This window comes from Leuciscus leuciscus (assembly GCF_965113295.1).
Source record: "Leuciscus leuciscus genome assembly, chromosome: 17".
Classification (NCBI taxonomy): Eukaryota; Metazoa; Chordata; class Actinopteri; order Cypriniformes; family Leuciscidae; genus Leuciscus; species Leuciscus leuciscus.
Genome location: NC_138741.1, coordinates 5,380,849 through 5,393,489, shown reverse-complemented (window position 1 = coordinate 5,393,489; position 12,641 = coordinate 5,380,849). Strand labels below are relative to the sequence as shown.

The following is a 12,641-nucleotide window of genomic DNA, read 5'->3' as shown; positions in this document are numbered from 1 at the left end:
GCCAATCAGCAGTGGGGGGCGTGTCCACTCATAATGGGGGAGGAGAGTGAGATTTGAAGAAAGACTGTAGAAAGAGAGATGGCTGAGAGACATTACAAAGGAGAAAAGCTCAGAGGAATATCACTGGAAAAAGAAGGGTTATGAACAGGCAAGAGCTTTAGGAACCGCGTTAATAATAGAAAAGCTTTCTAGCACTGGAGAAACCTAAGCGGGAAGAGCTGAAAACGGATGTGAGGTTGAGTTGTTTCTGATCCATTGGTTTTGCTGTTTCACAGAACCAAGATTTGCTGTTGTTGTAATGTTAGCTCTAGTAACAGCACAGTTATTAATGTGTCATTGTTTGTCTGGAGCTGCTGTGCTGCTGGCGACTAATAACTAACTCTTGCTTGTACAGTATATACGCTTGTAAACTGTATGTTCATGTTTTGTTCTTCCTTGTTCATTTGTCATCTTCACTTTATTTTGCATAAAGCATTATTTTGCTTGGTTTCAGCAATGATAAAGAGACATTCACTCTTGCATTGTGTGTTTGTGCATTTTAAGGGTGGAGCAATGAAGGGAGGGGTGTGTTTGTTTGAGTTGATTTCAAATATTAACAGTGTTTCTCAGAAATCACTTACTGCACCTTTAATGTCATGAACTTCACCTATAGATAGAGTCAGTTAGCTTTGAGAAATATGTCTCTTTGCAGATGCTACTTGATATAGTCTTAGCTTGTGCAATTACATTTTGAGTAAGTATATACAAATACTTTTTTTTGAGTTTTGAGGCCACAGTCGTTCCGAATCGTATTAAACATGTACAAGAGGGAATGTACATCATGTTCGACACCACAAAAACAAAAGCATCAGAATCATTAGTTCCGTACACAAGGCCCGCTCAAAGAAGTCACATCCACTGGAGTGTTACGACACACACTCCCCAAGGACCCCTTAAAATGCTAATATATGCACAATGAGAACACCAAAACAACCAAGATGGTGTCATCCCTGACCTTTACAAACATTATTAAGACTAAACAGTTCAATATTAGCACTGGAATAATATTGCATAAACAGACAGCTAGTACTAAAGCAGAGCAAACACTGTAGATCATTATGAATCTGTACTTGGCTACACTAGAGGTCTTGCTGGCGATCTACAGGTAAGATATTCAAGTAAAGATATTGTGTTTTACAGTGACTTTACCACGGTCACAGAGTGTTCTTATACAAAGTGGATTATATAAAAAATATAATTATTATTAATATAATATTTTTTTTAATTAAATTTAATTAATTTTTTTTTTTTAAAAGCAATATGATAAAAGCCATATAAATGTTTAATGAATTACCAGAACTACCTGTTTCACATAATAATAATAATAATCAGAATTAACAATTCTTCCACCAATTAATATTTAAACAATAAAATAAAAAAAAATAAAAAATAAAACCTTATCCTTATTTATTAATCTATGTTTTGGCTGCTTAAACAAACTGATTTAAAATCAGCTCATCTGAGAAAAATGAGACACTACAGGTGGATATGAAAAGAATAAAGTTTGACTGAGATTTGTTTGGGAACATTATTCATGCAGACAGTCAAACACTTTTAGTTCCCCATACGTTCTCAGACTCACAGGAATACATTTAGAACATATTTATTCTAAACAATACATATGCTGCATATGTCAATAAAATAGATTTTCCCTTTGTAAAGTCCTAATTAACTTTGACAAGCTGAATCTTGAGGACAAGCAATTTCGGCACCATTAAAACATAAAGCTTGCATAAATTGTGCATTGTGATGTGCTGAACAAAATAAACAGTATAGCAAAATGCAAATTAATTCTAAAAGAGTCCATGAAATCTGGTTCAGTCCATTTAAATGTAGTACGAGTGTTTTAAAGATGCTAAAAAATGAGAGTAAAACATTCATGGCACATCTTATGAAAGTCATTCTTATGCAGCTCACCCGAAACATTTATGGCCCGCCCTAAAGCAAAACCATTAAACCCGCGCTAGACTTATCATCTGTCTTTATGGATCACATTTCTCAAAGAAATAGCCTTTTATCATCCTGAAATCAACAAAACATCATTTCAATCAAACATAAAAAAAAAAGTTCTCTCAGTTTGCAACTTTTAGAGACTTCAATGTGAACTAGGTTTCTATTTTTATTTCTATTTTAAAAAATAAAATACATTGGACTGATTAAATTTTTAGGTGAACCTATTTTTTTTTCTTTCAAATCACGTTTTCAACCAAAATATTTCCATGTGCATACAGTATATTAACAATGTAATACGTTTTCTGAATGTTTTTTTAGCACATCTCTGACACCTATAAACGATTATTCGCCAAATATCAAAAGTTCACTTCAGTTGTACAACCAGATAAAATATAAAGGGTTAAAGCAGGGACAAACACACCGCTTCTATTCCCCGTTCCTTTTCATGACAAATTACAGCCAGTTTGTTCAGACCGATGTGAGGACTGCTCATTAAGCTTGGCTTCATTGGACAATCAATCAACAGGGAACACAGAAATACACCAAGGTACACTATTCAAATCACCTTGGGAATAAAAAAGAAAGAAAAAAACACCTTGAAACGGCACTAATTAGAGGACAACATGGAGCCGTTGTGTCTTCCGCGGTGGCTGCGAGGACAGTGACATCATTAAAGTGTCATTATAAACACAATGTGTTGCTTGGATATGGTTATTGTGAGCGCGTTGGAGGTGCACGGCTGCACGCGGAGGCTTTTCGGTAATCGTGAGTTTGAATGTGCGTCATAGTTGAAGTCGACCTTCAAGTGACTCACAAGAGCCCTAGAAAGCTTTGGCTTCGTTCTCCTTCCTTGGATGTGCGTATTAGTCTTAATGCAGACAGCGTGACTCAACACTGAGTCCTCAAACCAAAATGAAAATCAAGAATGTAAAAAAAGGTGCAGAGATAGAGAGGAACATGACCAAGAGGTTTAAGAAAAAAGAAAAGAAAAAAAAAAAACAGTGGGTGGGCATAACAAGGCTGCTTATAAAATATGATTGTGCCTCTTTGAAAAGAGTTGATAATACTTTCAGGTCTTACAACTCTATGCCAGAAATTAAGTTCATGAATTAATTACAAAGAGTGGTTTTAATTATTCACAAACATGTACAAATAGTGCCTGTTTTGGAGTGAATAGAATGAAATGTGAGAAAGAAATTGTCTGGGTTCTCTCCCTTCAAAAATAATAATAATACAAGCAATAAATAAAACTAATAATTAACTGACTACTATAGTTAACTAAAACTAAACAATAAAACTATTTTGTCACTTGCTAGTTAAAGTTTTAATAATTTGATTACTGTATATTTTGTCATTGTATTAGATAAATAATAATAAAAAATACTAAAATGTAATAAAAATGACAAAACAGTACAGTAATAGAATTATTAAAACTTTAAAATTAAAACAAAAAAAAACAATAAAATTAAAACTAATTCAAAATAGTAAAAAAAAGCTGTAATGATAGTAATAGCTGTAAAGCTGTAATCTCAATGATACTAAAATAGCACTGCTGATTGACTGACTAACTAAAGACAACATTATAATTTTAATAATAACAATAATATTAATTATTAGGACATTGCTTTGATTTTGAATTGTTCTATTTTTATGAGAATTAACAAACTTTGCAGATAAATCCTCACGAACCTCTAAAAGCACAGACAGGTAATAAAAACAAAAAGGGAAGGAGAAACAAACAAATAAAATAAATAAAAAAGTATGAGAGAAAGCAGAAAAGCATTTTTCGTATCACAATGCCTTAAGGGCTTTTCATAAAAGTGTTTTTCCACACAAAGCTATTGAGATCCATATGTCTGCATTTAGCTGTCTGAGTGGACAATACCTGAGCCCTGGAGGAAGACACAGCGGAAATGCTTGTCTAGGAGAACAGATCAACAAGTAAAGACCACCCTACACACAGCAGGACACACACAGGCGTGTGTCTAGTGTAACAGAGGTGATGAGAGGACCTGCTGTTCATCAGCATTAGCGCACTAATGGAAGCCTGTGTGGGAACACCATCTCTCTCTGCAGACGTATATGATGAGAAACGTGTCGGCAGTCTCGGCAGCTTACAGGATATTTAGGTGTGTTATGTTTACTGTACCTAAAACTGATGTGTGTGGGAGATATGTTTGTCAGTAGTTAATGCAATGCATCCTTTGTCCCCCTCCATCAACATCACGATTTTAGACTTAGAGATACAAGTCCTACAACTGGTCATGATTAAATTAGCTTTTTCACAAATGATATGGTCCTGTAGTGTACGCCAGCCTATGATTATATGAAAATAATAATACTCATGATGGATATTTAAGTAGTATCATGTCAGCAAGAGATGCTGTTCTGAAAATAAGCATGACTTTTATTCGATTATATGATTTTTAAAAAAAGTTAAATTGAAAGGAAGTTAATGTTGTGTAATTTTAGGCAATATTGTTGATTAGTCTATTTTTGCTCTGCCAAAACAAAAAAGTTCCAAACATTGCATGTCTCTGAGCGACATACAGTAGTGGTATTTGGTAACTGGATGAATACATATTTTTGAACAAATTGGTTGAGTGAATAATCCAATGATCTGCACGTTTCTCCTACAGAAATTGTCACACCCCTAGTTTTAGGTTTAAATATTCCATGTAGTTATTGAAGTAATATAAGGTCACAAAAGCTGCACAAACAATTACCATAAAGAAATTAGCAAAATGCTAATGCTAAAATAGTTTTAGAGCAAGCGTAGGATTTCACTACAGAACAAGTCCAATTTTCAAAATGTCAACTTCCCTTGTTTAAAACCCCTCTGAGGGTTGTCTGTCATGGATGATAATAGAAGAGTTTAAATGAGTCATTTGTCCTCTTTCATGTGCATATGTGACAAAAAAGGGAGTTTATGCATGTTAGAGTGATTCACTTCACACATCGGTGGGTGTCGCGTCTGTGTAAACGGCCCCAAGGGTGAACGCTGTAATGGCACACAAGTGACGTTAGCTCCCTCAATGATTGCTCCATTTCTTCAGAGCTCACATGGCTTTTTATTGTCTCTACAACCCCGAAGGGGACAGAATAAAGCGGTAACACCAACAGCTTTATCACCACTATCGCTGTTCACACTCGTGTAAGTTTATTTATCAAGCAGGTCCTCTGGGATGGTAATTAGCTTCAAGTCTGTGGTGGCCACTGGGTTCCTCCTGATATTGGATTTGTAAAGAGGGTCATTAAGCAACCGGGTCAGTGAGAAATGTACCTGTGTTGACCTTGGACGTGACCCGCGCCAAGTCGATTCGTCTAGGGTGGGGGGCAGGAGCGGAGGGCTGGCGGGGACTGTATTTTCGTCGTTCCGAGAGTTTGCTGAGTTTAGAGAGGGGGGCAAAGATTCCTGGAGAGGGTCAGAGAGAAATCATTCTGTTAGCAACTGAGGACAGATAAGAAAGCAAGAACCGGATTGTAAGCGGAGATAGAATTGAAAGACATGAAAACTGCCAATGACAAATGGCCAACTGATATAAAAATAAAAAATAAAAAAAGGTCGGGTATCACCAATGGCCTCATGATATGATGATCCAAATTTGGGCAAATTGTGATACTGTGAAGATTCCATAAAACAGCAATGTGTGTCGATATCGTAATTACGGCTAACATGTGGCAAACTTTTGTCCAAACGTGTGGCACATAAAAAATAAAAAAACACAATGCAAGTATTTAAGGATCATTGTAACATTTTGAGAGTACCTATCATTGTATATAACAATATATGATTGTATCAAGCATGTGAACAAATATTCTACATGGAAGAGGCAGCTTAATTGCTCCAGGTTAGCCAGCTGGTTAATAAATTAACAAACTTACATTGTAAAAATTACACTCACACGATATTATTAGTTTAATAACTAGTTAACTAGTTATTTCGTCAGGTCACAATCATGGCTGGTTAAGACAAATACTAAACTTAACATTTAAAAGAGATTGATGCTTTATAAAGTTTTGTCTGGTTACCTCCTTAGTAAACATTACCCTTCACTAGTTATGCTCAAATAGTGTAGTAACCCACTTGTTTTGGAAGAGACATGACATTGCTGTGCCTGGTTAGCTGGTTAGTAAAATAACACTCACTGGTTAGCTAGTTATGCTTATATATCATCAACTGTTGTGGCTGGTTAACACATGATTCAATGGCGCTCTATCGTGTTGCCTCCGGTTAACTAGTTAGTAAAATAGACTTACTAGCTTGTTATGCTCAAATATTGTTGTAACACACTTGTCAAAGTCGTAGCTGGTTATTGAAGAGACATGGCGTGATTTTGTTGTGCCTGGTAATGATTTTGTTGTGCCTGGTAAGCTAGTTAGTGAAAATGTTGCTAACTAGTTAGCTACTTAAGTTTGTATATGGTCATATCACATCATATTTGTGGCTGGTTAATACAAAAACTAAGATCAACACAGAAGAGTCATGATCCCATGGCACTCTACTGCATTGCCACTGGTTAACTAGTTAGTAAACATGACACTCACTAGTTAGCAAGTTATGCTGACATATCACTGTAACACACTTGTCAAAGTTGTAGCTGGTTATTGGAAGAGACAACTCATTCCTTAGTCTTTTGTTGTGCCTGTTTAGTAAAGTTTGCTCACTAGTTAGTTACTACCTAGTTATGCTTATATAGTGTCAGGTCACGACTATCATCTTCTTAAACTCAGATCAACACAGAAGAGTACTCTGTCAAGCACTCTATTGTGTTGCCTCTGGTTAACTAGTTTGTAAACCTACCCTACCTATTTATGCTCAAATATCGTCATTCCTCACTTATCACAATTGCTGGTTTAGATAAAAACTCAAAAAGACATGATTTATTGCTTGACCTTTTATCATGTTTCACCTGGTTAGCTAGTTAGTAAACATTATGTTTAATAGTTATCGAGCTGGGTTCAAAAATCACAGTATCACATTTGTCACAGTCTGGTTAGCTGGTTAAGACAACAATTTGGATTAACATGAAACAGACATGACTCATCCTAATTGTGTTGTACCTGGTTAGCCTGATGCAATGTAATGTTAGCATTATGCTTACTAGTTAGCTAATTATTTAACATTGCTCTTTGCAAGTAACTATAATAAGAGAAAACGATGTACATTTAAACTCTTACCATGTTTACTTGGGCAGGTGAAGTACTGGATGCCAGCTACTGATCCATCATTCTTGCCCACTGGTTGGTGAAGCTCCACCCCAGCCCAAAGACCACCAGCAAACTCGGTGCTACCGCAAAACCGCAGAGTCCCGACCTTACAAAACAAAGCAGAGGGTAGATTAAACTAAGATTTACACGTATCCGCAACGCATTTAATCACGGCACCACGAGAGCATCCTGCAGAAACAGTGGCAAACCGAGGGGAGGCTCTGCGGGGACAGTGTGAGAAATAGTTTTCTGGCCGCATGGGCTGTCGAGGTGATAATACATGTTCAATAAACCCGTTTCATGCTCTCTTTATCTTGCTCTGTACTCCGGAGGGCAATGAAAAGTGATTACTGCTTTATTCCAGAAACAAAGAAGTGCAATCGCACAGAGCAGCGCATATTTAGGCTCGTTCGACAGGTCGCCCTTGGTTTCTTATGCGCCGACATTCATAAACAGGCAAATTAGCTTGGATACAAATAATGTTAAAAGTAAAATGGGGATCAAAGAAAGCCAGTGGCGCCAAGGATCCCTGAAGATAATGGGGTTTTGATTAGCCAATCTGTAGATTCCCAGCTCTCTGCTCACTTCAGTCCCAATGTGGTGGAGGATTTCATTAATGGATAATTTGGTGTGTAGGTATGTGAATGCGAGAGCAGGTCAAAAAAAATAAAATTGTAAAGGAAATATTTCTGCAAGGAGAAAGCAGAGCATGCACTCTGGTCTCTTTACTCCCGCCATTATCCTTGCCCACTGCAAATGTGTTTGAGAGCCCCAGCTGATTCCCTGCTCATTACTGATGATGTCTCAATGGGCATGTAGGACAGATTTGATTGCGTGGCAGCTTTAGGATACCATTCACTGACATTTTAGTTCTTTGCTAGGAGCGGTGCATGAAGTGATTTCTTTCTGACAACTCTCATTTTGCGGAACGTGTGTTGGGGGGGTGCACCTGTTTCTATTAAATCTGATTTCTCAACGGCTTCGATCAATATCAATCCCAGCAAACCTGTTATGTTCAAACACTAGCATCCGTAACCCCTGTCCTTATATTTTATGTGAGGACCAGCAAGTACACACATTTCCTTGATTTTTGAAGCAGACAGATGTACATTTTGTCCCAACATACACATACACACACACACACACACACACACACACACACACACACACACACACACACGTGGACTTTGTGGACACACATGTGGACTTCCCATAGATGTGTTTTATACTTGACATAAAAGAAAGAAAAGAAAACCCTATTTTATTTGATCTGCTCCAAGAAAGTACATTTCCTGAATATAGTCAAACAAAACTTGAGTCTGAACACAGCAGACGAAAGGGCATTTAGAACTAATAAACTAAAAGCACATGAAACTGTCAAATAGTGTACCCAAGTTTAGGGGTGGTTGATTATGATTTCACTTTTCTAACTTTAGTTAGTGTGTAATGTTGCTGTTTGAGCATAAACAACATCTGCAAAGTTACGACGCTCAAAGTTCAAAGCAAAGGCAGATATTTGCTTTTAAAGAAATCACTTTTTAAGGACTACAACAAACGGCTGGTAGAGACTACACAACATTCCTCCCGGGTTAGTGACATCACCAACCCTAGAATTTACATAAACCCCGCCCCCTGAACATGATTTATAGATTATCAAGACAGAATATGCTAATCAATGACTAGAAGATAACTACACATAAGCTACGTAAATTCATCAACTAACCATTCAGAAATGTTGTCTACATGTTGTCACTTCTTCTTGAGTCTCTCCATCTTTGTCTGAATCCGGTTTGAACATGAAAGGCTAAAAGTTTTTGAAATTTTCAGAGCATGTCTGTGTGAGTGCAAGCTGTTGAAGCTCCGCCCCCTGTGCCAGGAGCAGTAGCTCATTTGCATTTAAAGGAACAGACACAAAACGGTGCGTTTTTTCTCACCCTCAAAAAGTGACAACTTTAACATCATCACAAATGTCTGTGGGGTATTTTGAGCTAAAACTTCACATACACACTCTGGGGACATCAGAGACATATTTTACATCTTGAGCATTATACCACCCCTTTAAGTTACAATAACACTCACACACTCACACGCTGTAAATGTTAAAATAGTGTGTGTATATTTTTTATTACTTGCTTTTGAGGCCACTGTATGTGCCATATAAATATAAATAAAATATGTTCCTAAATAAAATAGGAACACTGCTGTGCTCATTACATGCTCAAAGAAATGCAGAGCTTATGTAGTACCTTTTGACCAGCGATGACAACTTTGTCTCCAAGGTGAAGGCCCATACTTGAAAGCTGGGCACGAGCTTTGTCCGAGAGGAGACCTGGGGGTCTGGCAGGCAGGAGAGGGAGAAGGAGAGTGAGAGGACTGTCGGGTCTGGGCAGGACGTCCCACAGCAGTGTGCGCAGCTCTTTAACCTGGACTGCGGCATCAGCCACTTCCAGAGGCATATCTACAGGCTCTGGAACAACATCAGCCGGACACTGGCCCTTGTCATTCTAAAGAGGTAAGACAAGAAACACACAGGTTTAAAAAGAAGCTTAACATCCTAAAAGAAATAGTGACAAAAAAACAACAACATAAAAGTGTCTTAGAAAGGCGTTGGGCCACCAGAGGAGCATCATAGACTTAAAGAATGAAGGTGATCTTTCGGAACAACTTTGTATTGATCTGCAGGATGGATTTCCCTTTAATTTGTCACCCGTCTTATTTATACCACAAATACCAAGAGCCGTCTTTCGGAAAACTACTTTGCATTATGAGAAGCTTGTTAGCTGCAGTTACAAAGTAGTTAAGCTGCAGTCAAGCAACTCTTTTAAAAAAGCATTTCAATTTACTAACAGCTACTAAGTGTCTAACTAGATTGAAGCTATTTAAGGAGAAACATCTTTTTAATTATACAACCGATTGTATTTTCATGACGATCTTAATTAGGATCTCGATTAGGACGGCTGCCTCAAACTCAAACACATAATCAGCACTAAATAAAACAAAAAATAATAAATATATAACTAAAACAAATATATATTAACATCAGTGTTTTAACATTTATAAATATTATATTATGTATGGGCTAGGGGAGCAGTTGATGCTAAACAAATTAAGTGAATAAATTAAGTTAAACAAACCAATTCGCTAAATGAATGGGACTTCACAATGCTACCTGGAAGAGAGGATTTTCTAGAAAAGTGTGTTTGATTATTACCTCGGATTTCTCACGGGATACACAACATGACATAAAAAGCCAGAAATGTAGTGTTTTGTCAATGCACACCTCTACCTTTAAAGATAAAAGCTTCTTCTTGGAAAAGCAACACTATTTTGTAAACAGTTGAACTGTCAGGTTATTAAAAATGAGAAGTATTGCTTCTTTTAGTTACCACACTTTCTGGAATAAGTCACTTTTTTTTTAATCATCTGAAATATGTTGTGAGTTGTGACTTATATTCCAAAGCGACTTCTATAATGCGATTAACATCAAGCACACAAAACGTGCAAAGCGCACACATTTGGATTCATGCCAAACGAGAGGTGCACGTAAGCCCAAGTTTATTTGTATAACACATTTCCCACATGCTTACCTATCAAGAAGAAAATTACCCAGTCAGTATTTAAGCTGTGACACATCTCCAGTATTTATTTATGCCTCTGGTCATAAAGGTTTTTAGATAAATGCCGAGGATGGATGCCAGTTCGTTTGCTGGCTTCCATGACTGCAATATGCTGTGTTTTCCGCCAACTGGCAACCCGGGGTGTCGAAATACTATTGGACGAATTGGCAGTGGGCGGGATCACACAGATAAAAAAAAAAAAAAAAAAAGACATTCTGACCCGGAACGCACATTTCAAAGTAGTATAATTGACTGTAGCATTGCAAGTATTTGAATATAGCATGTTTCCTAAATCTCTGCAAACACATTATGGCATTTTTATTATTTAGTACAGCTAAAAATTACATTTAAATGCATACATTTGGATTTGAGCCGAATTAGGTGAGCTCAAGTTTATTCGTATAATGCATTTCCCACATGCCAGTATAAAATTAGTTTAGGCTTGGTGTTTACTTACATTTTTCATTCATACATTTCATTTTTAAATTTTTCTCAACAAAATGCAATCTGACCCGAGTTATTTTCTGGAAAAAATCCTGTAGTTCTGCCGTAATCCCGGTGCAAGTTAAACTGAATCACTGAATGCAGGATGTACCAGGGCAAGTTACACACTAGATTAAAATGTTCATCAGCATGTCAACGCTCAACGCTTGCTGAAGCACGGCCTGACGCCATTTTTAACAGCCAACAGCCAGAGTAGTGGACTTCTCTTGCCCTTCTGTTTTATCCAACAATGTGTTGTGGCAGCCATCGGGCTGGAACCAAACAAGGAAGACGGCCAAAACAAATGTGTCGTCCTTGACACGGCTTGGCTAGTGAGCAGTAACTGTGGCTGTTTTGTTTTTCCTCAGCCCATTGGTTCTCTGCTGGCTTTAGACTTAATGTGCTTGTCCTTTTCAACCTGCTCATTAATATGTGGGTGGTGGTGGTGGTGGTGTGTTGTTGGGGGGGGGGGGGGGGGTGCGACATCCATTTTAAGAGCCTCTCATATCATCAAGAAAAGCTGAAAGGTCTGGATGCACTACACATTTCTTAGATGGCAGGATGAGTTGGAGTTGTTTTCCATCTTTAGACACATACAAGTGTACAACTCCAGACAAATGGAAAGTATAGGGCTCTAAATTTGTAATAGGATCATAGATAAACAACACCGCTGGGTGATGGTGTGCCTCATGCAGCTCCATACATCAACTGAGTCTTTTACTATCAGAGCGTGAGACAATGGCACTAAGGAGCTACCTACCTAGAAAGCACATTAGAGGGGTAGTTCACCCAAAAATGAAAATCCTGTCATCAATTATTCACCCTCATGTCATTCCAAAACCATAAGACTTTCAATTATCTTCGGAATACAAATGAAGATGTTTTCATTGAAGTCTGAGATTGTTCTGTCCCTCCATTGAAAGTCTATTCACATAAAACTCTGATGCTTCAAAACATTCATAAAGACAACATAAAATCAATCCATATGAAACAAGCGGTTTGATCCAAGTCTTCTGAAGAGAACACGATCGCTTTATATGAACAGATTTAAAGGTGCTCTAAGTGATGCGACGTGTTTTTTAGGCCCAAACATTTGTCACATACAGCAAACATCTCCTCACTATCCGCTAGCTGCCTGTCCCCCGAACACACTGTAAAAAAACGCGGTCTCTGTAGACACCACAGGCTCCACAAACGGCAACAAAAACAAACTGGGCTCACCCGCACCACGAAACACAACAAACAGTGCTCCAGCCAATCACCGACAAGAAGCATTGGAGGGTGGGGTTTGGGGGGTTAGTGCGCGTACACATGAAGGGGGTGTGGAGGAGAGAGAAG

General features: G+C 37.7%; 1 protein-coding gene across 3 annotated transcripts in view; it reads right to left on the bottom strand.

Annotated features, from left to right (window-relative positions):
• Positions 1-12,641, bottom strand: part of LOC309479607 (CAP-Gly domain-containing linker protein 4) — a 50,000-nt gene that overhangs the window by 20,872 nt on the left and 16,487 nt on the right. For all 3 annotated transcript variants that reach the window (XR_014199330.1, XM_082143767.1, XM_082143768.1), the window contains exons 7-9: positions 9,450-9,707; positions 7,174-7,309; positions 5,276-5,407 (exon numbers count right to left, since the gene is read on the bottom strand). Coding sequence is in view for 2 of the 3 variants with exons in the window: in XM_082143767.1 (XP_081999893.1) it covers positions 5,276-5,407; positions 7,174-7,309; positions 9,450-9,707 (526 nt within the window). In the remaining variant the exon portion in view is untranslated. The remainder of the gene's footprint in view (positions 1-5,275; positions 5,408-7,173; positions 7,310-9,449; positions 9,708-12,641) is intronic.